Source organism: Trichechus manatus, unplaced genomic scaffold, assembly GCF_000243295.1.
Source record: "Trichechus manatus latirostris isolate Lorelei unplaced genomic scaffold, TriManLat1.0 scaffold00117, whole genome shotgun sequence".
Lineage (NCBI taxonomy): Eukaryota > Metazoa > Chordata > Mammalia > Sirenia > Trichechidae > Trichechus > Trichechus manatus.
In genome coordinates this window covers 848487-873115 of record NW_004444053.1, presented here as the reverse complement: position 1 = coordinate 873115, position 24629 = coordinate 848487, and the positions used below count along the sequence as shown (strand labels likewise).

Here is a 24629-nt window from a genome sequence, read left to right as displayed (position 1 = left end):
TTTTTTTTTTTGGTGAAAATATACATAGCCACAGATACACCATTTCAGTAATTTCTACATGCACAATTCAGTGACATCAATTGTGTTCTTCTAGTTGTGCTGCTATTCTCACTTTAGATGAAGGTTCACAGAACAAAATAGGTTCTCATTAAACAGTACACACATTGCCCTATGACAATGCTTAACAACCCCACTACACGTCAACACTGTCCTTACTCAACCTTGGGTTCCCTATCACCAGCTTTCCTGCCCCCTTCTGCTTTCTAGTCCTTGTCCCTGGACTGCTGTGCCTCATTTGTCCCGTTTTGTTTTATGGGGCTGTCCACTCCCCAGCTGAACGGTGAACCTTGGAAGTGACTTCACCACTGAGCTAAAAGGGTGTCTGGGGGCCACACTCTCAGGGTTTCTCCACTCTCTTTCAGGCCAGTAAATGTGGTCTTTTTTGTGTGTGTTAGAATTTTTTTCTACATCCTTCTCCAGCTCTGTTCAGAACCCTCTGTTTTGATCCTGGTCACAGCAGTCAGTGGTGGTAGCCGGGTACCATCTAGCTGTACTGGACTCAGTCTGGTGTTTCTATACTATTTTTGTTATAAACATGTCCAGCTGCTGGAAATAAATTAATAATTTATTACAACTTCCAAAGATGCAGAATTACATTCAGTGTTTTGGAGGAAGTATTTTACAAAATGGGGCCCTGGTGGTGTAGTGGTTAAGAGCTTGGCTTCAGAGTTTGGCTGCTAACCAAACGGTCAGCAGTTCAAATTCACCAGTCACTCCTTGTAAACCCTGCAGGGCAGTTCTACTCTGTCCCATAGTGTCGCTATGAGTAGGAATTGACTTGATGGCAACAGGTTTGGTTTTTATTTTACAAAATGGCATTCTGATAAAGTAACTGAATTAACAGACCTTTAGCTTATATAAAACTATCAAGAATGGGACTTTAAAAACATCTGTTCTACCCTTACCTATATTTGAAAAATTTGCTGTTTGCTAATCATTCGCTCACATATAGTTTTCCCTTAATCTTCAGTTTATGTTGCTAAAATTTCTGTCCCATTGCTGCCAGTCACTGTCATCTGGAATTGGTGGAGACAGCTGAAAAATTAGATGATCAAGGAAACTGAGAGGCAGAGCTGGGGCCGGTTCTTTCATTATCCCTTGCAACATTTTACAAAGTGCTTTGCTATTTATTTCTTTTTTAAAGTAAAGAAGGAAGAGAAAACAAAAGTAGGTATGAGAGAATTGCAGGACTGAATGTTTTAGCTTTGCCCTGGCTTAAGAACCATGAGTTAGAAGAAGCCTTCTGGAATTTAAGTGCTGTATCAAAACTCCCCTTTTTAGTAAATTTAAAGAGAAAGTACATCCTATGGTAACAGCATGTATGATATTTACGTATCATAGGAATATAGTAAAAAAAAAAAAAAAGAGGTGTTAATAAATCAGGAAGGTGCAGAAAATACCTTAAACTTATACAGCCAATTCCCTCCAAAAAAGCAAGAAGCTTCCTGGATAGTCAATGTCAATTAAAAGTTTCTTCCTAAGGTAACTACAACAAAGTTGTTGTTTAATTTCTCAGGAATATAACCTACATATTGTACAACAAAGTAGCATTCATTTACTCTATAAAATGTTTATTACAGTTGATAGAATTTGTTCATTTGTTAATGAACTCACCAATCTTGTGTAAAACTGGCCCATCACTATATAAAAAGAATGGACTATTAGTTACAAACACTTCAGACCAGAGTCATTTCCCTGTACACTGTACATAAATTAATAGTGTCTCTGGCAAAAACACTACACAATGCAGAACCTGGTTTCTTAACTGAGATATTAATGCCCAGGGACAAATATCCCAGGGACAGAATTCATTTCTTAGCCTTGATCCTTTCTACTCTTCCTAGTTTAATCCTCCTGTGTGGAATTCTATGCAACCTACTAGTTTGAATTTTCTGAAATGTAGAGCTTTGGCCTACTAGTAAATGCATTCATCGTTTGCATGTTCACCAAATGTATATTAAGCTACAAGTAGTATTCTTCTTTAAAGACCTAAAAATTTAAATGTCTTTTTACTTTATTTGAAAAAATACTTGTAACCATTCTAATTTTGCCTAGCTTGCTCTATTTGTTAGAAGTTGGATCTGCAAACACATTCTAAAAACTGATCGAAAGCTTTACTTATATAATGAACAGATACATATTACTGAAATATTTTCCTTAATAAGTAGAGGTTTTTATTTAAGAGCCTTAGGGTTTAAAATTTCACCTAATACCATCATAATAACTGCTACTTATTGAATAGCACTATGTACTAGGATCTTTTAAAATCTCTTCTAAATCTTTGTGGCAGGCATTATCATCTCCATCTTACAGAAGATGAAACTGATGATCATAAGCTAGAGATTTTGCTCTAGTTAACTAGGTTTCCTTCTACATGAAGTTCAGACTCACTATACTGTCTTGGAAGTAACTTGAAAAATAAAGAGGAAAATAAGGTTGCTTTAAAAAGTAACTATTTTAATTAAGATACATCAATTGTTGGTGTTGTTACTCCTTTGAAATGATGTATAATTCAACCAGCAACATTAATATGACTGATGAAAGTTCTGGTAGGCAATACTGTCATTCTGGCATCAGAGTATAGAAAAACTATGTTGTATCTTCTTCCAGGGCACTTGGAGACTGGAGTTTCTTCTTCCTCCCAAAACATTATAGAGTATTCTATTTGTGGTGCCCTCAGCACAAGGGCAATTTGATGGAAAAATATTTCACTTTTAACTTGTTCAACACTGCCAAGTTTTTGGAAGAATATTCTATATTGCTTAATAATTTTAAGTATTTAAAACAACTGATGAATGGAATATTACTCAGCCATAATGAGAAATGAAGTCCTGATGCATGCCACAACCTGGATAAACCTTGAAAACATTATGCTGAGCAAAGTCAGTCAGTCACAAAAGGGCAAATACTGTATGGTCTCACTTAAATGAAATAAACAAATACACAGAAACCAAAGATTACTGGTGGGGAGGGAGGGGGTAAACGGGAGTTTTTGTTTGGGAGGCGCTGAATTTATGTTAATGGTGGTGGGATAATTTAGAAAAAGACAGCAAAAATGCTTGCACAACTCAAAAAATGTAATCAATGTCACTGAATGGTACATGTAGAAACTGGCGAACTGCTATGTTTTGTTGTGTATATTTTCACCACAAAACAAATAAACAAAAACAAAAACTGATGACTGCAGCAGCCAGAAGTGGTCTCTATCAAGGCAAACTATCACCTTGAACACGGCTAGCAAAAACACATGCTTCAGAAGCACAGCAATAACCATATAAAAATCAAGACATTAGTACACTTTCATGACTTTGTTTTTCTGGATTGGAAGTGAATAGTCACTAACGTAAGTCTCCGGAAACCAAGTTTAAAAGATCCTTTCCAAAAATGGCTAACGAGCACTGTTAGGATACTGTATTGGCTCAGAAAAAAATTTCAGAATGGGCTGAAATATAATTTGAAAGCAACTTCTTTGAACTGTTACTTATTTAAAGAGATAGATTCTAAGTCTTTCATACAAGAACCATAAACTTTTTTTTGTAATGCATACATTTTCAAACCATTTAATCTGTGTATTTTCACTATGAAATTATAATCATTTGTGATTCTAAAAAACATGCTCAAAGACGTACCAGAAAAATAAAGTGTACTATCAGTAGTACAAAATATGTTATCTTGGTAACTAGTTTTGTACATTATAAAAATACTGATATACAGATAGGATATGTCCTGTGTGTAAATTTAATCAAAGCGAAGATAGTTAAGTAGGATATGGCAGCAATAATTTGTCTGTTTAGAACCACCATGCCCAACATTTACTCTGCTGCTGGGTCACTATTATAACTGTACAATCACACATAAACCACCTATAGTAGCTTAGATAACCAGTGGAACATGTAAAAATAATATATTCTTTTCCTAAAGGATTTTATGTTTTACAATGAACTTGGCAACATTTCATTCCACTATGCCAAATATTTTTAAAAATCAAATCTAAAAGGAAATAAAACATATGGTTAAATACTCTAAAACAGGTAGGCACATCAGTTATAAAGTTCAACTATCTCCCCAAATTTTGGGTCCCAATTTACTTGGCTTATATAGAAGAAAAGACAAATTTCTCTACTTTCTAAGCCAATGCAATATTTTCCATTTTCACAGGTCAGGACTTTTCTGCAGGCCTCAGACTATAGGATATCCAGTATTCCTTCCGATCATTTGTATATTGACCTTTTGGTCAGCAGCCGAGCTCTTAACCACTGTACCACCAGGGCCTCTATGGGGGCATATTCAGACTCAAAGTGGAGATACTGTTTCTAGGAGTAAATTCTTAACAAAGAATACTTATCTACCACATAGATGACTGTGAGGTAAATCATTTCATTCTAAAATTAGTGCTCTTACTAGTGCAGATATGGCTTTATAAGTATGGTGGTTAGCTATTTTATGAAAGTCAAAACCAAACAAAATATAATTTTAGTACTGATGTTTATTAGAAAATCTCTCCTACATAATCTTTTGAAAATAAGATAATCTAGTCTTTCGAGTTTTCTTCCTGGCAATCAAAACTCAACCTCTATGTCTACTACAATAATTTCAATCCAAGAACTTTTTCATGACATGATAACATAGAAATGTGAACTGAATCAAAACATCCGGTTGGGATACATATGGACTCAGACTGTGCCTGGTTCCACTTTCCCACTGATATTTAGAATTTATGGGCTGAAATGTAGAAGGCATTTTACCTTTGCTACCTAGTACTTCAGAACTATTAGTCTTATATTCCTCTGTTCAAAAAAGTCTACTATTCCTATTTCACTTACAGTCTTGAGAAAAAACAGTACAGGAAGGAAATAGGTAAAGATGCCTATGTTCATCCCATGTGGCATATAAATCCTGCCAAAATTCTCCTTCAGTATTTCTCTTTTCGTGACTGTTTGCTCAGGTATACTCTTTTTTTTTCCAATCAAACTTGTCATACACTCTAATTAGATAAATTAGTATGTTAAAATGTGACCTCTAGAGGAATACCAACAAGTGAGGTAGACAGAAAAACACTCCCTTGACCCACATTCCCCTCCAGTTATTGTCCTGTTTGCTTTTTGTTGTGAAAATGTTTTCCTTGCTTCCCATCTCCATGTCTTCATGTTTGACTCTAATCTGGCCTCTACTTCTATCCCTTCAGTGAAACTGTGCTTGCAAATGGAATCAATCGCCTCCACATTAATTCAGTGAAGAATTTTTTTTTTTTAGAACCCACCTTATTTGACCTCTCAGCAGCACTCAAATAGACACCTTCTCCCACATCTCATTCCTTTATTTTCAGTGTTACCTATTTCAGGAACTACTCCCACCCACTTAGTTGTGCTCAATCCAAAACTTGGGGAGTTACCCTTGCAGAAGCTGGAAAAGTCACTTGCTAATCTCTATCAGTACCTTCTCCAAATAACCAAAAATAAGCTTATAATCTAGGTTAAAAAAAAAGTGTATTTGCTGTATGAAAACAGATTAAAGACAGGTGGCCTGGCCCTGCTCCCTCCAACCATATTGCCATCTCCGCATACGAATTCTGGACTTGTTACTGAACCTTATATTCTTATATTCTGGTCAACACCTCAAATCCTTGCCTCATTCAATCTACCATCAAGTCCTATTGATCCTACATCCTAAATATTTCTTAAATTTCTTCACATCTCTTCCACCTTAATTCCAAAATCAGGTCAAAATCTCCATTACTAGGAGAATCTCCTAAGTGATTGAGATCAGGCCACTCCCTATTTTAAATCCTTTATTAGCTTCTCACCGTTCTTAAAATCCAAAACCTTGACGTGGCCAAGAGGTTCTTTTCAATCTGGGACTGCCCCCCTCTTGGAGCCAGAGCATTCTCCAGCTATACTGGGATTCTTCTCTTCATTCTAATGTGACATCTCAGAGCCTCTTCACATGCTATTCATGTTTCCCTTTACTCATTCTTCTTTGCCCAATTTATTCATACTCATCTTTCAGATCTCAGCTTAAATGTCTCTTCCTCGGAGATGCCTTATTTGGCCCCCTACCACGATAAAGGAAGTCTCACTCTGATATGTTCTCCATTGTGCCTTGTTATTTATTTCCCTTTTATAACACTCATCACACTTATATTTATTTTTTCATTGTCTGTCTTTACTGTTAGATGAAGCAAAGCACAGTGGCTATGATCATAGACTCCAGAGGCAGACTGCCTGGGTTTAAATCACATTTCTAACACTTACTAGCTGTGTGTGACCTTAGGGAAGTTTTTAAACCTCTCTTCAATTCAGCTCCCTCATCTGGAATACAGGGATAATAACAGTACCTACTCCATAAGGTTACTGTAAGGATTAGTAAATTAACAAATAAAATTTGTTCAAAGTCTTCCGTTACTGAACATTTTGATCAAGGACTCAATCAGAGAATCCTGATCAAAAGGGGAAAAATGCAGACCAGAACTTCAAATTCTCACAGACTCCAGAATTTCTGGGGCCAAAAAAGGCTGGATGAAGCCCTCATACTATTGCCCTGAGATAATCTTTAAACCTTAAACCAAAAATATCCCCTGAAGTCTTCTTAAAACTAAACAATAGTTTACCTTAACTAGTAAAAAATGTCTGCCTTGAGCATTATGCTCTTTTAAGAACTATATGGGTTCAAACTGACAACAGCAACTCAAAAAATTAGATAGGAACTTTAGGGGGCTGTGAGTTTATGTTAATGAGGGAGGAATAACTCAGAAAAGGAGGGTGAGAAGGGTTGCACAGCTCTAAGAATGTAATCAATGTCACTGAATTGTACATGCAGAAATGGCTGAATTGATGTACGTTTTGCTATGTATACTCTCAACAACAACAACTAAATAAATAAGATTTTTTAAAAAATTGCTCAAAGCAATGTTTGGCACAAGGAAATTGCTATATAAATGTCTGTTATTGTTATTATTATTCTTAATCAGCTCTAGGCTCCTGGAACAGGGAACATCAGCTTTATTCATCCATATATCCTACTGCCTAGCACAACATTTGACACAAAGGAGGTAGGCATTTAAATGTCACTTGAATTAATGAAATGGACATACATACATGGCTTCACCACTTACTGCACTTATCTTTACATATCTCTTAGAGTCTTGGTTTCATCATTTATAAAATGAGGATAACAATACCTCATAACGTTATCAGAATAAATGAAACAATGCATGTAAAATTCTTACCACAATGCCAGTCACATACTAAAATCTCAAAAAATGTCAGTTATTTTTTATCAAGACAATTCTAAGTTAGAAAACATTTTAAATGGAACTATAAACATCAATTTGATTAGAAGGAGAATGTAACAGTTGAGTATACTCAACAAGAATTAAATAGGGTCAAACTTCCAAAAGATCAAATATATCACTAACTGGAAGAATCCAGACTTAGTAGTTGGGGATGGGGGAAAATTAGTTATTTCATTCCAAGAAACTAAGTGATAAGTAGCCTAAGATATATAAAGAATCTGGAAGGAAGCCTGATCATTAACTTATTTTTTCACTAGAATTTAAAATACCGAATTTACAGATATATACCAGTGTGATGATAATATTGAATTTGGATTTCCCATTCGTACACCAGGCTTCAGTTATTATTTATTTAATGAAAATTTAAATTGTCAAAGTACATTTAATGGTGATCTAAAATATTACACTGATACCATATTGTCAAGATGGTATTACTAAAATGAAACTTCAATTTGGTGCCAATATATAATCACATTTAATGCATGACAGGTCCAATTATTCCATTTCCCTAGTTACCCTCGTAGAATTAGTAAAATCTGGTTCACTAATTTCTGATCATCCACAAGTCTCCTCCTATAGATGAAAGTCTTAGTCTGCTTATGTATAATGATACATAAGTTGACAATTAACATTTATATTTCTAAAGCCTACAAATTAGCATTTATATTTTTTAAAATCCAGAATAAAAAATGAGTGTCTAACAGTTACATAATTACCTACAGGCATAAGTTTCAAAACTAAGTGTTATTCAACTTCTACTTAATGATCGTCACTGTAATGAATTTAAAGCAACGTACTTTAATCATGGCTAAAATTTAGAACCTAGGCAAAATTATTTTCTTAAAATTCCTTCAAAAATTAGATTTCAGTAACATAGGTTTCTCTGTTGGCTCTAAGTTTTAATAATATAAATAGGTAAGGGAAATATATGCCAGAAGAGGATTTTTTCCTTTATAGTACAATAGGCATAACGTAATTCGAGATACAAAAAGAACCAAAACTACTAATTAAAATGTATTGTTCAAACTAAACAAAATGCATGACAGATATCATTGTGTGTATTCAAATAGTTTCACTCTGTCCATAATTAATACAGAGGGACCATCAGTGTGTTAGCACACAAGCTTAGATTTGGATAATATTGGAAAGTATTTTCCAACAGGATAAAAACAATCATTATTGAGAGATACATTCAGAATGAAAACTTACTAAATGTACTACTTTTTCCATTCTTCAGGGTAAAATTGAGAATAAGAATCTTGATAAAGATTGAAAACGTAAAATAATGGCATATCTGGGGATATCAACTACCCTCTTTATCTTTAACCGCTTCTATAAAGATTCTTTTTGCTTATTCTATAAACATGCCAAGTTTTCTGTCATCCTTTTAAAACCTCCCCTTGAAACTACAACTTCCCCTACCATACACTACCTCAAAGAATCACCTACACACCAATGTCTCTACTTTTTTAAAAAATCTTCCTTCTCAAAACACTGCTATCTGGATGTGCCTCCACCATCTCATTCAAACTGCAATGCCAAAGGCACTAGAAAACCCCCATATCGCCAAATGCAATAAGCATTTCTCAATTCTTTTTATGTATCTGACATATCTTTGCTGCACTACTGACCAGTCTCCCTCCTGGAACTTTTTTTTTCCCTTGGCTTTGGATATGGCATTATTTCTGCTCCACCTACTTCTCTGAATCATTACTTCTCAGTCTCCTTAGCTAGATCCTTTTCACTGCTTGCTCCTTGTAGTGTAGGCTGGCCTTTTTACTTTATCCTCTTTTCCTGGACAATCCCATCCACTCCCATAGTTTCAACTACAGTAAAATCTACGAAACCCAGAACCGGTGTAAGACAGAAACTTATCAGAAGGAAAAGCCAAATATTTTCCACTAATAGTGATAGAAAAGTGGTGACTGCACCCTTTCAAAGGCGGAGAACTTACAAAACCCATAAAAACAAGGCACTTCTGTTGAGTTCTGACTCTCACAGGTTTCACTGTACTATCTGCAAGTTGATGGTTCCTATCCTATATCTACAACTCAGACTTCTCTGGAAACTTCCAAAATCATATATCCATCTAAACATCTATGAGATTTCTCCATTTGGATATCCAAATGCACTTCAAAACTCAACATTTCTAAAAATGTCATGCACCTTCTTTCTCCTAAAGCCAACTGTTCTTCCTGAAATTTCTATCTTGGTTGATGGTATCACTATCTATTTAGTCACCCACGCCAGACACCTAGATATCATTCCCTCATTCATTTCCAACTAATCAGCAGAACTGCCCCATAAGGTTTCCTAGGCTGTAAATTTTTATGGAAGCAGATTGTTAGGTCCTTTCCCAAGGAGAAAAACTAACTCATTTGCATAATTTTCCATCATTAAAACACTTCTGCTCAGAGGATTTATTACAAAGTTACATTTACAATGGTCTATTAAGATGCAACTTCTGCAAAACAGATACTTGACGATTATACATCTCTACTTCTACTGACTAAAAGGCACGCATATTTTACATGGCCAAACTCCTCCAAACTGGCCTATCCTAGTAAATGGCATCATGATTCATCTAGGCATTAATATAAAAAACCTGGAAGTTAACTCTGACTCTTTTCTTTCTCTCCTATCCCATATGTAAATTAAGTATCAACTTGAGTTACTATTCAACATAATCCTATGGAAGTTATTCTATGTGTTTAAATAGAATATGAATCTGGCAACAAACTCTCTGACAGTGATGTGCTATTTATATTTACATATTCTTACAAAAAAGATTTGATTAGACAGTAGTTTTATATATTAACACAACATATAATACGATGCTTTACCAGTTTTACCTTAAAGAAATTATTCTTCAGTGTTAATACTCCATAATAAATGTGTAAGACAAAACATGCTTAATTTTTTGGTTCTCAAATTCATTTACTCATTCATCCATTCATTCATTCTCAAAAGCTGAAAAGCTAGAGCAATACTCGTCATCTGAGATCTATAAATAAGATCAGAAGTACAGAAGGAGTTTTCTAATTTGTTTTATAATTAGCTGCCGCCTATTTCTTTAGGAAGATAGTTAAAATTAGGTATATCTCACACCAAATAGGTACTAAAGCAATATTTAATTTCTCAACTACTGTTGAAAAATGAATTAGTCTACGTACATAAACTTTTAAGCCAACTGAAGCTTATGGTTTTAGTGCTGTGTTTGTTTCTAAAGAAATTTGTAAAATATATTAGGCAATCATTTGCCTTTTTAAAGAGGGAAAAGTGAATTTCATTCTAAGTTATTCATGATGACTTAACGTTACTAACATTATTTATCATACTGTGTTGCTATAAATTTAGAAGACTCCAGGAAATTGTGAGGTGAGACAGTAAGTCTATTTGCCCTTACCAAATTGCTCTACATAGCTAGTTTATTTGTTTTTTATACTCTTTTCTTTCTCCATCCTTCTTTTCAGCTGTCCCTTCTTGTCAGAATGTTTTCCGCTACCAGTCCCTCTCTGTACTGTGTTTGAGCTGCTGGTAATAAAGCTTGGTAACTAAGGAAACTATCTCATCTGTCTCTGTTCAAGGCTCTGAGTTTGATTCTATATCTCTCCTACTTCCACTTCAAAAAGTACAAGCGGAAGTGGAAGCTATTTTCCCTTCTGACTGATGGCTTTGGAGCTCATCTCTGAGCTCATAATAGTGTTCTTTATAGCTAAAGCTCTCAGGAGTTTGACCACTGAATAGTGAGATGTAAAACCAAGTATCATTACTATAGCAAATTACAATTGTAGGTTCAAACAGGTTTCTAAGTAAGCCCCTGGGTAATGTCGACCTCACACCCACAGTTCTATACAATTTTATGATGGATACATAAATAAAAAATGGATATAGTTTGTATCTATTATGATACTGATATAGGGAGAGAATTCAAATTTGGCATAAGGGGTAAAAGGTAGAAATTAACTAAGCCTATATAGAAAACAATTTGTATAGGCCAAGGAGGCTCTTTGTATACAGTACTATGTAGGGTAATATAGCCCACAAAATATTGACTATTAGACCATTAATTGAAATGAAATGCTATGAAGAAGCGAGAAAGCGAGCTTGGTTTATGTACTGCAATAAATCTACGGATGGATGGGCATAGCGCATCTCCTGTTGCACGCACCCTGTTGCTCGTCAAGTGACATGGATCCGAGCTGTTTGTTAACCACAGAAGAAGGAGAATCTGAAACAAAAATGAGATTTCAACTTAAAAGTAAGCAGCAGAAAACTGCACAGCAATGTCATGATCATCTCTAAGCTTAAGAAACAAATGTATAATGGTGGGGAACAGAGGTAAGTACTCTAGTGTGCTTCTCAAGCAGTGATTAAGCAAGGCCATGTGCTTTAGATGTTATTTATTCCAGGCAAGCATTTAGCAACTTTGAAAATCAGTTCAGAAAATGTTCTTCTAGTACCATGCATAGAACTTTTTTCAAGTTCATTTAGCACAGGCAAAAGGTGCAATTTAGATAATTAGAAATGGGATATCTCGTTCACTAAACAGAAGACTCCTTGTCCTTCTCAATCCACCTCTCCAGCTCCTTAACATGGCTTTCATCCTGCCTTGGAGGATTCAAGACATGAAATGAGAGGCTCACTGCCCTTTGCTGGATGTTGTTTGTAGCACCTTGAGCTGAACAAGGAGCTCAAGGTTAAATGTTTTAGAGAGAGAGAGGAAAAAAAAAAAAAGGTTTATAAGAGAAATATTCAATGAAGTAATTACCATCACGGAAATATAGACAACTTTAAAATCTCTATGGTATATTGTGCATATTAAAACTGTACTCTGTGAAGGCATAGGTTTCTTTAGAGGTGCTTGGTAGGAAAAGGAAAATAGAGGCAAAGAAGGCTTAACAGTCTGGAATTTAGGCCTTCCATCTTGGCTTCAAACAGAATAATTTGTTTTTATCTTTTGATATACTGCTTCTTGTAAAAATCTGTTTTATAAATAGGTTCTACTGCTTGAAAAACAGTGGTACAGAGGAAGGAAGGAAGCATGATAAAATGGAAAGAGCTCTGGTCTGGAGTTCGGAAATTTTGATTTTAGACCTAGATCTGACAATAATTAGCTATGTGACATAAGACAAGTCAGAACATTTTTAGGCCTAAGCTTTTCCTTTCTCCCTGATTAGCCTAGGGATCTGGTAACACCAGCAAGGCACTGAGGGAGAAAGAGGTGGCCACTTCCCATTTATGGCTTGGGTTCCAGAGTCCCAGTGGGGCTGCAGGAAAAGGAAAGATGTGGGTAATAAGCATAGTTCTCCACCAAATGTAAGAACAACTTCTACTTTCTAATACCCTGTGATTTAGTTCTCAGCGAATGTTGTTAATAAAATAAAATACAAAACAAAACAAAACAAAACAAAAAAACAACCCTTGTACTTTTGGCTGATAATCAGTTTCTGCTCATAATGGCATTTCATTTACCAAAGAGTAAGATTTTTCCAATATATCCTGGGTTCAAAGCAATTTTGTATCACTCAATTGCTTCCAATTGTACATCTGTATACTTAAAAGTCTGAAACCTGCTACTAGGGCCATTTGTATCAGCCTTAAATCTACCATCTTCTAATATCACCAGTTAGTTCATAGATTTTTATTTCTTACTAGATTTTGATAAAGCATGGTTATCATTTAAATAATAACTTTTACTTATCCTACTTAAAACTTCATCAGAACATTCAGTTCAACAAATCTTTACTACACAAAAAACAAAGTAGGAATGACAATATTTCATTCAATTTCCTAATCTATCCATGATTTACTTCCAATTTATAAGATTTCCTCTCATTTACTCATTTCAGTTAGGTACAACATTCCCATTTTGTTGTTTTTGAAGAAGACGATTTTTAGAGATAAACAAAATTATATTCCTTTCAACTAAAGGAAAATGTAACAAAAATGTGACTTACAGTGATAGAAATATTAGAAAATTTTCCTAGAAAGTCTCTTATGAAATCTTTTTGGGCCCTTTGAATTCATTACACATTTCACTATGCTCTCATTTAATAATTAAGAGTCTTCAAAAAACTATAAACTTTCTAAGTGGTCTTTTTTTCAAATATATAATTTTTCCATAAATACTGTAAAATGTATAAATCTTCTTGATATAAAGTGCTTCTTATTTATTTCCATAAAATTTAGGAACAAATAAGTCACTACAAAAAGTACACTTAAAAAGGACCTAGAAAGCTGTCATCACCACAAAACTATGTATTTTTCCACCTTTGAAGGACTTAAAATATGGATAAAGCTGAAGTTAAGAAAAAAAGATAGCATAAACCAAAAGGGTTTGTTTTTAGGCTTTATAATCTGTCAAGAATATCACTTAAATCTAGGGGATTACCTGTTGTTTCTCTCATCTTGATGATTAATTTTTAAGATAAAATTCTTTTTGATCATTGCTTCCATTCTATTTTTAATCTTGGGTACCATGCATCTGTTTTTGAAAGGATTTTTTTTTTCTTCTGTCACATAAACATTTTAAGTGACTTTTCTTAACCACTAAATATTGAGAAGTACAATACTCACAACTCCTATCTTACAGAAATATTTTCAAATATTAATACAATAACCATCAGGCTAGCTATTAAACTGCAATTATGAGTTCAATCCTGACTGCATCAGTTGTTTGCATACTCTATGCAATATCTGTCTGTGAAATATCTTCTATAAACACCATCACAAATAAAAACCTAAATGTATGGTACAATGATAACTTATTATAAAATGCATTATGGAAATATTTAGAGTTATAATATTATTTTGAAGGTAGAGAGCAACTTCAAGAAAAAGCTTCAACCTGAAGTACAATAAAAAAAAAAAAAGAAAAAGCTTCATTCAGTGTTAAGCTCAGTGTGTCTCACAGTCAACTGCTGTATAGTTTAAAAATTTGCCTTCTGGTTTTGAGAAAATTGTTAGCCCTTTGGCACCAGAATTTTTTGAACTGTAGAAAAAAAAGGGAGAATTATAGTTTAACAGGAAAATAACAAGGACTCTTCATCCAGATTCCCTCAGTTCAAATCTGGCTTTTCTACTCAGTACTACTGTAACCCTGGGCACGTTACTTAACTTCTCTAAGTCCCAGTTTCTCGAACTGTAAAATGGAGATAATCACAATATCTACCACACAGTATTTGTGTGAAGATTTAATGAGCATTTAAACTACTTAGATAACACATGGGAAACGATCAATTAATGTTAATTATTATTATTACCTGCCTGTTTCCCAGATATATGATGCTGAATGAAAAAATAATAAGACGCAGTTCTGCAAAATATAGAGCACATTACCATGTTTAAATGCTAAGAGATTCATCATTATTTTGCCCGAAACTCTGATAATCATTCAAGGGAGTTAAAGAGTGCTTGTACACCTAGGTCAGCATCCTTCTCATTTATTAACTGCCTATGCTCTAACTCTAAAGACATGGATAAACGCATCCATCTGAGCAAAGTATACATGTGACTGCGTCTTCATAGGCACTGTAGGGAATCTGGTGTTGTACAGAACCTGCTGGCATAGGATCGGGTAAGTGCTGATTTTCTCCAATATGGCTCAGTTTTGAAAAGCCCTTTTTCAAAATAATCACTAATGTTTTATACCCTTTGGGGTACAGAAATTACTTTTTTTTTTCCAATTGGCAAAACCGTGCCATAAAGTGAAAAAACAGTTCCTACCTGACCCTCTCTAGACTGGCTCCATGCTCCAGTGGGGATCTGTGGTGGTCGGGCCAGTACCAGCAGACTCCACAGGGTGCTGTCACTCTAAGCAGGAGCCAGCAACCCATGACTTCAGGGGACCTGAAATGGAAAAAAGAGTCGGGCTTAAAATCAGCCATAAGCTGAATGCCTCTGCCACAGCTGTTTGGGGCATTCATCTGATAAATGTACATACAGGTCATTAAAAACCTTGAATGCTATCAATTATATAGGGCCTTAATATGAGGACATTTTGAAGTAGTAAATGAAAGATAGTATAATTAAAATAGTACATCATTATGTGTACTACTCTCCTTACAAATATAACAATTTATATATACCCATTCTTATGCCATCTTTGTAAATTATGGCAGGCCACACTACATAAATAAATTAATAATTGGGAAATGAGGCATAAAGCAGCCAAATGACCTGCCCAAGGTCACGTAGTCATAGAGCCAGGGACAATAACCCAGCCAGTCTAGTACCTACACAGTAATATGATGAAGGCAAATTCATTTCCTTAAGATAAAAAAAAAAAAAAAAAATCACTGAAAGACTAGAAATGAGTTGTGTAAATTTTATATTTCATATAAGTCTAGAAAAATACGCTTCTTAAAAAACTAAATTAAGTAAAAAATACTTTAAAGTAATATATTCTGACTTTTAAAAATGAAGTTTTGGGAAATTAGCTCTGAAGTGTTATCATTTATAGGTGTCACAATTTTCTTTTAGAGCAGTGGTTTTTAAACTGTGCTTTGGGGAGCAGAGGTACCTTGGGGATGGGTCATTACTTCTTAAGTTTAAATTCAGAACAATGTTACTATTAAATATTTTATGTTCAAAATTTCCATATAGACTCTGATGAACGAGTTCACAACTAGGGGGAAAAAGGGAAGAAAACTACTGTTTTAACATCTATCTTGTATATACTTCATTTTAAACAATCTGAAACTGAAGGTGATACTATTTGATATCTTAAATATTTTAGTCTTCGATTGCCAAGAATTATTAGCAACTCAATAGATAATATTCCATCTGAAATTATCATTAACTACCACCAGAACCCTTCCCATTTTACCTCACTGAAAATGTACATTATTATTTCTACAAAGTGGTTTGATCTTACTTTCCTATTGTATTGGTATTATAGACTCAGCTTACACATAGTCTTTCATAAACGATTCTCATGGGTCCTGTATTTTGAAAAGAGAATAAAATGTTTGCCAGACAATATAAGAAGTCAGAAATTCTTTCTACCTTTACTAAAATTTCTTGACTTCCAAATCACATTAATTTCTCCTTTGAACATTTTATATCTAAAGATTTAAACAGGTGAGAAAACAATAGAAATATCATTTATTAACATTATCATCACATATCGATAATCTAAAGATATCAAGATACAATAGAAAAAAATACTTTTTCTATATGAGAATTGCATATTCTTCCATTGTTAATAAATTAAAATCTAGAATGCTAATTTTGGTGCTTTCTAAACTGATATGGGATTTTACTAATAAAATCTAACATGAGTGACTGGATCAATTTATGTATGAAATAAAATTTTAATAATTCTATTTCAAATAAAACCTATTCCCCTGTTGAATTTCATAAAATTAATTACTATTCTGTATTTTTGTAATTTGTGTATTCTGAAACGAAGAATTTTGCATTAAGCCAACTCATTTTTCCTCACATCCATAATTCCCTAAATGGACAAAATATATAGTTTTTATTAGCTGTCCTTGTAACAAACTGATGACACATTATTTAACTCTTAAGGCTTTTAACTGTCAAATAAGTGTCCCTGTGTCATGTGAGGAGAGAATAAGATAAAAGCAGCACTACTCAAATGAACCCAGGGCATGATTAGATTCAACAGGGCCTCTTAAGAATGCTCTGTTAAAAGCATATGAACAGATGAAGTACTTCACCTTGTAGGTGAAGGAAACAACATACGTTGAGTGACAGCACAAAGGGCCTCTAATACAGGTCCATGTGGGCAACATCAGGGGCCCAAGTACACTGTTTAATAATGAAGACAATATGTTTCTCAACTTCAAAACTGGCAAGGTGTCTATTAAACTTTAGCTTTTTAAGATCACCACAAATAGACTGCTTACCAAACTAGATACTAATAAGAATGACTGCTAATAAGAGTCTTATTTTAGAGACCATATTATCACCCTAAAGCTTTCTGATTCTTAAAACATCCGCTTCAATTCAAACTGGTAAACTAGATATGAAAGCTGTTGTTCTTGTTGTGTGCCATTGAGTTGATTCCAACTCATAGAGACTCTGTAGGACAGAGCAGAACTGCCCCATAGGGTTTTCTATGTGTAATCTTTACGGGAGCACATTGCCACAGAGCCGGTGGGTTCGAACTACCTGTCTTTCAGTTAGCAGCCAACTGCTTAACCATTGTGCAACCAGGGCTCCTTCATGAAAGGCTAGAAGTCTCAAAACATTTTTTCTAATATCCACAGTGCTCACTTCTTTCCCACTAATGTGGACAGTTTTCTTTTATACTCAAAATTCACTTCAGTATTTGGTTTGTCAGTTGCTAAAATTCAGTTTATATTACACCACACACACACATGCACGCACACACACTGACATTTTATCTTCCTTTTTATTAGTTTTTGTTGTTTCATGAATTTTTCTTAACTTTTAAAACACTGTCACCAAAATTGTATATAAAGTACAAAACTGTAACAGAATGTTCTTTACTAAACTTCATGACTGTAATGTAATCAAGCTTCTTTATTAATTGCTAGTTTTAAGTACAGAAAAAGATTTCTCTATGTTAAAAGAAAAAGCCAGAGATAACTTTGCCTGACATTCCCTGTATTAATAAAACATTGCATTAGAAATTAAGTTGATGATTTACTCCAAATATCATATGTATGGAGTCTTGGTGGCACAGTGGTCAACCAAAAGGTTGGCAGTTCAAATCCACCAGCCACTCCTTGGAAACCCTATAGGTTTCCAACTCTACTTGGTCCTATAGGGTCATGATGTGTCAGAATTGACTCGATGGCAATGGGTTTGGTTTGGGTTTTTGGTATCATATATATATTATAATAGTTTAAATTTATTTCACCACAGTAATTACATGATGTGCTTTTATCACCATAGTACTTATTGGAACAGATATATGTATACTAGAGGTTGTCCAGTTCTACTAATATACAAATTAATTCCAAGTATTCTAATCAGAGTTCTCAAAGTAATTAATATCTAAATTCATCATCCTTAGGGATGGCAAAACAAAGTACATCAAACAAAGTATTATAAATTCATTAATATGAGAAGCTACACATATTCTAGTTCCTAAATGGAGAACAGGTTTACAGTACCTATTATCCACCTTCTTGAAAGAATTAAGTTCACAAATTATTTTGTGTTATATTTCTGATTAATTCCTTCAACAAATGTTTATTGAGCACCACGAGTTTTCTGATCATAAAAGAACTAGGCCATTAATAAACTCAATGAAAAAGAGTGGCACAGATTATTACTTCCTATCAGAATTTCACCGAATAAGAAGAACAAGAGACTATAGAGTACTTTTGCCACACTAAGTATCAGAAAGTTGATTATGTATAGAAGGAATAATTAAACAAATACTGAAAAACTACAAACAATCACAGAAGGGGATGATTGAGTCAGCATGCTAGTATATGGCCAAACAATACTATAAATCTAAAAGCTAGCTAGATTTACATACAAATACTGGTTAATTTTCAAAGCAAAAAAATAAAAGAGGAGGAGGAGCGAGGAGTCATGAGCATAGATATCATATCCAAAAAACCCACTGCCCTCGGGTTGATTCCGACTCACAGTGACCCTACAGGACAGAGTAGAACTGCTCCAGGGATTTTCCAAGGAGTGCCTGGTGGATTCAAACTGCCAACCTTTTGGTTAGCAGTTGTAGCTCTTAACCACTACACGACCAGGGTTTCCAATATAATTTCAGCATATGGGAAATTTCAGTAGAAATATCAATGTAGGCTCTAAAGCTACTGGGTAGTTATTAGAAAGCAGCTCATCAGCTATAAAATTAATAACAGTTCCCCCTTCTCCAAATATACTACAAGTAAAATAATGGACTATTTTATATTCACCTCTCTGGCAGATGCGGCTGCAAATCTGTTCTTCTAACCACGTGATGATGAATACCACCACATGCAGGGAAAGGAGGGATAAGCTAGCTGTAAGTGCATTAGCTCTCTGTTTGAGGGGGTAAAGGGAAGCATCTTATTAAATAGTAGCAATGTTAAAAAACCAACTCTACAAGCTGCTTAAGGACACTTGACATTAATAACCTGAAGCATGAGGGTCCTGTGAAGAGCCCTCACGAGAAGACTGATCAGAAGTGGAAGGCTGTTGTTGGGTATGCACAGCTAGCTCTTGCTGTTTCTGCTGCTCAGCCTTCTTAAGCCTCAGCTGTTGCAGGCGCTTACGAAGCAAAGCTATCTCAGGCCCCCTTAAAAATTCTGACACAGATAGGAAAAAAAAAAGGTGAAAAGACAGTAATAAAATTGAAAATAGTAAGAATAAGAATATACATCAAAGAAAGAAAGGATGTAGATAAAACACATTTTATAGAGGAACACTAAAAACAAGTTAGTCATAAAAAAGGAATCACTACTCATTAAATTATGAGACAGACTATATGTACTTACATGCTCACACACTCAAATGCTTCTCTTTAACCATGATGATTTAGACATATATATTTCTCTAATATAATTAAACAAAACAAAAAGAAAGTCCTACATGGGAAAAGATTTTAAAATAAAGACTACTTTCCTCACTAATTTAGTCTCTTTACAATAAAACAATACTAGGAAAGAAAAAAAAATTGAGAAATATCAGTTATTTCATCTAACCCATACAGAAAAACTCAGTTATTTTATTAATTTCAACCCAGTAATAATGAAAACTCTATTAAAATGTTGAAAAAGCCATGCATTTGGAAATAGTCCTTGGGATTTATTAAAGGAGCTCTTTATAGAGTAAAAGACACAGTCTTCAGCTAATAATGTTTCTTTCCATATTGTTGTTGTTGTTATTGTGCGCCATTGTTGTATGCCTGTTGAGTTGATTCAACTCATAGCAACCCTACAGGACGGAGTACAACTGCCCCATAGAGTTTCCTAGGCTATAATCTTTATAGGAGCAAATTGCCAGGTTTTTTCTCCTGCAGAGTAACTGGTGGGTTCAAATCGCCCAGCCTTTCAGTTAGCAACTAAGCACTTAACCATTGTACCACCAGTGTTCTTTCTTTTTATGTCAGAATTGTCTGTTAACTTCTTTTATTTTTTTAAGCTAAAAAATAATTACATAAATATTAACATTTACAAACTTTAGCTGAAGTGGTAATCATAGATGAAATGTAGAAAAATAACATGAAATTCTGCAAACAGATATTCACTAAGTGCCTACTATGTAGAAGGCACTCTTTTAGGCTCTAGGGATAAAAAAAAAAAGTTTAAACAAAATATTAAAGTAACTTCTCAGGAATTTTATGCTCTGAGGGGAAAATAGACAACATCAGCAAATACAAATACATATACAGGTAATGCATATGGGTATGTGTGTTTGTCTCAAGTGAAGACAATTGCTATGAAGTAAAATAATGCAGAGTAAGCTAAGCGGAAACAGATAAGTGGGGGAGTGTCGTTATTTTATATATGGTCATGGTCATTTGAGAGGGCTTCTCTCATTCTCTCAAAAGGTAACATTTGAACAAAGACCAAAAGGATGTGAAGGAGTAACCCACACTTATCTGGAGGAAGAAATGTTCCAGGTGGAAAGCAAAGCAACTTCAAATACTCAGAGAGAAGTGTATCCTGGATGTGGGATATATTAAAGGTAAAGGCGGAAAAATTTACTGATAGATTTAATATAGAGTCACCCCAAATTTCTGGCTTAGGTAAGAGGAAAAACAGAGTTGCCATTTACTGTGATGGGAAAGAATGGGGGACGAACAAGTAGTGCTGAGGGGAAGAGTAAAGCAAACAAACATTCAAGTGGGGAAAGTAGAGTATGAACTCAATATAGGAGTTTGGAATTCAGAGGAGATAAAAATTTGGTGACATAAATTTAGAAATGTTATTTAAAGTCATCTAGAGAGTAAGTGACGATAGGGGCCTAAGAACTGAGTCCTGGGGCAGTCTGATGTTTAAAAGGAAGAAGAATCTCTAAGAAGAGTAAAGAGGAGGAGCCAGTGAGGGGTTAGAGAACTGAGTGAGCAGTGCTCTGCAGGCTTAGTGATAAAAGTGTGTCAAGAAGCAGGCAATGAACACTTGTGTCAAATGCTGCTGATATACTGGGGGAAAAAAAAGCAAAAACAAACACTGAAAACAGACCACTGGATTTTGAATCATGAAAGTCACTGATGACCTTGACAACAGCTGTTTCAGTGAAACAGTAAGGGCCAAAGCCTGACTAGAGCAGGTTCAAGAGAAAGGAGAAGGTAATGAAGTAGAGATAGGTAAAACATACACTCTTTTCAGAAGTTTTGCAGTTAGTGGGGAACAGACAAATGGGATGATAGCTGGTGGCGGATAAGAATCAAGGGAGGTTTGTTTAAAATTGGGAGACAGTGCACACGTTTGTATGTTGATAGACAATGTTTCACTGTCTGTGTGTGTGTGTGGGGGGGGTGTAGGGATGATGATGCATGGAAAAATGTGGATAATAGCGGGAACGGTGTCCTTGAATAGACCAGCGAAGAAGAGTTCCAGTGGATAAGAGGAATAATTGATTTTGGATAGGTACATAAACATTTCATTTACAATAAACAAAAGAGAAGCAGAATATATGAGTACAAATGTCAACAGCCATAGATTTGGTGGTGGTAGCACTGACTGTCAGTATGTTGGGCTGTGGTGGCTTACATGTTGCTTTGATGCTGGATGCAATGTCACCAGTATTTCAAATACCAGTAGGGTCACTCATGGTGGACAGGTTTCAGCAGAGCTTCCAGACTAAGACAGACTAGGAAAAACGACCTGGCAGTCTACTTCTGAAAAAAATGGCCATCGAAAACTTTATGAACAGTAGCAGAACATAAAGGAAATTGGAAAAATTATGAAGTAAAAGAGCTGAACAGAAGATTTCAAACAGCAGCTGAAGAAGACAAAGTATTAAAATGAAATATGCAAAGACTTGGAGTTAGAAAACCAAAAGGGAAGAAAACACTTAAGCACTTCTCAACCTGAAAGAACTAAGAAAAAATTCAAGCCTCGTGTCATAATACTGAAGGATTCTATGGGCAAAATATTGAAAGACGCTGGAAGCATCAAAAGAAGATGGAAGAAAAACGCCGCTCTAGGCAGAAGCACCACACCATCCCTCTACAGCAAAGATCCGAAAAACTAAGCCAAACAGAGAAAACAGCAATCCTGAAACCCTAAAACATCAAATTAAGAGATAAAGAACTCAGCCAAGAACCAAATGGAGTGAGAAAACTGACAGAGAAAGGAGAGCGAGAAGAGATTCATGCACAGGTCCCCCATCAGCTAACGCAGCGCGCATCTGCCATCCTGGACTCCTATCGGAGACCAGCAAATAGGGGGTATGAGAAAGCAGCTTCATGGAGCTTCCAGTGAAAGACAAAACAACCGGTAATTTGCCATATACAGTTTCCCACCCCCCACCCGTCTTCACCCCTGCTCGGCCTCCTCTGCTTCCCATGGCCACAGTCTCTTCACCGGGAAACACGGGCTGCTTGGATTCCACCCGCTCACGCTGGCCGACTCTCTGAGGGCCGTTTGTTGGCTGTTTATGTTGCTTTTTTCTGCTTCTTTTGATTTCTTCCTTACCTCTCACCACCTCCCCCTCCTTTCGCTCAAATACCTGGCTCCGTATTGCATCTTTGCTTCTTCCTCAGGGGCTGCTGAGCTCCAGTGATTTCCGATATACGCTTTCCCAACCCCCACCCTTCTTCAACCCCACTTGGCCTCCTCTGCTTCACATGGCCAGTTTCTTGTCTGGGAAGCACCGGCTGCTTGGATTCCACCCGCCTGCACTGGCTGGCTCTCTGAGTGCCATTTGTCAGCTGCTGGTGTTGCCTTTTTTCCGCTTCTTTCAATTTCTTCCTTACCTCTCACCACCTCTCCCTCCTTTGACTCAAATACCTGGCTCCGTGCGCCATCTTTGCTTCTTCCTGAGGGGATGCGGAGCTCCCTTCGAGTGTGGAACTGCTTCCCAGTCTAGGCTATCACGCTGGTCGGATCCTGGGGCTTTTGTTTGTTTGTTTGGAATTCTTTGTTTTCTTTTCCTTTTCTTGAGCTGGGAGCCCGTTCTCGCAGGGCGATGCTGCCCGGCTTGGAAACTACCCCCTCAGCTTGCACAGATGTGGAAAGGGATCCCTGAGGGCATTTCTTTTCTCATGGGTTTTTTTTTTCTTTTTGGGGGCTTTTCTTGTTCTTTTTTTTTTTTTTTTAATTTGTTTTCTTTTCTTTACCCTTTGTCTTTCTTCATTACTCAGTTTCTCGTCTCTCTATACCTTCCTTCTCTTTCTGTCCCCGAATACCTGGCGCTGAATACCTCTAGGCCTTCTAAGCAGGCTGTACTGCAACACTTGAGAACAACTTCCCCAGACCTCACAGCTGCACCGGTAGGATCCCTGGGAGCTTTGCTGTTCTTTTTGCTTTCTGATTTTTATCCATTCATTCTTTTCCTTTTTTTCTTCTTCTTCTTCCCCTTTTTGGTTTTCCCCATTTCATAGTCTCTCATCTCTCTACTCCAACGGCAAGCTCCTCTAGCACTCTATTTTGTTTGTTTGTATGTTTTTGGCTCCTGTTCCTCTCTCCTCTCTCCCATATCCATCTTAGCTCCAAACATAACAATCCACACCCTGCATCCTGCCTACTGGCACTGTGTACATAACATCATACCACCAAGCAGCACAGGCACGGCCTACTGGAACCTGCCCTGCACTGATTATCGACCTGCCCTAGTTGCTGTAGTAAGTGCCACAATCAACCTGTCCCAGTAACTACTTTTCAGCTAGACCTGCCCTGCTGTATCATATCTGAGCAACTGACCCTACCAATTGGAGAACGAGGCAAAAAGTATCATGCTCACAGACGAGCAAAGAACAAAGAACACACAGCCCATGTGCTCAGACATAGCCAAATAAAAAAAAGGACAAAACAAACAAATCTACAATCAATAAATGAGAAAAAACTACTGAATGCCCTGAAGAGAGCAGAATATCAAAACATTTACAAAAACAGGACAGGAAGGTTCCAGTAGGCATCCAAAATAAAACACCAGATGATTTTCCAGTGGAACAAAAGCCACTAGAACTACCTGATACGGAATTCAAATCTCTAAGACTCAGAATTATCCAAGAGTTGAAGCATAAAGCAGACAGAAATGAGGAAAAAATGACAAATTCATGGAAAAGGCACACAAATTCATGGAAAATACAGACAAAAAACTGGAAGAATTCAGGAAAATAATGCAGGAACAAAATGCCAAAATAAATTCACAACTAGAAATTATA

The 24629-nt window shown here is 35.8% G+C and overlaps 1 protein-coding gene across 5 annotated transcripts in view; it reads right to left on the bottom strand.

Annotated features, from left to right (window-relative positions):
* Positions 1 to 24629, bottom strand: part of DCAF6 (DDB1 and CUL4 associated factor 6) — a 211588-nt gene that overhangs the window by 39474 nt on the left and 147485 nt on the right. For 3 of the 5 annotated variants that reach the window (XM_023738425.1, XM_023738427.1, XM_023738428.1), the window contains one exon: positions 11523 to 11582. The exons of 1 other annotated variant lie outside the window; for it this stretch is intronic. In XM_023738425.1, coding sequence (XP_023594193.1) covers positions 11523 to 11582 — 60 coding nt within the window. Of the gene's footprint in view, positions 1 to 11522; positions 11583 to 19431; positions 19603 to 24629 lie in introns of all 5 variants that reach the window. One more of the 5 variants, XM_023738429.1, reaches the window with a different exon arrangement.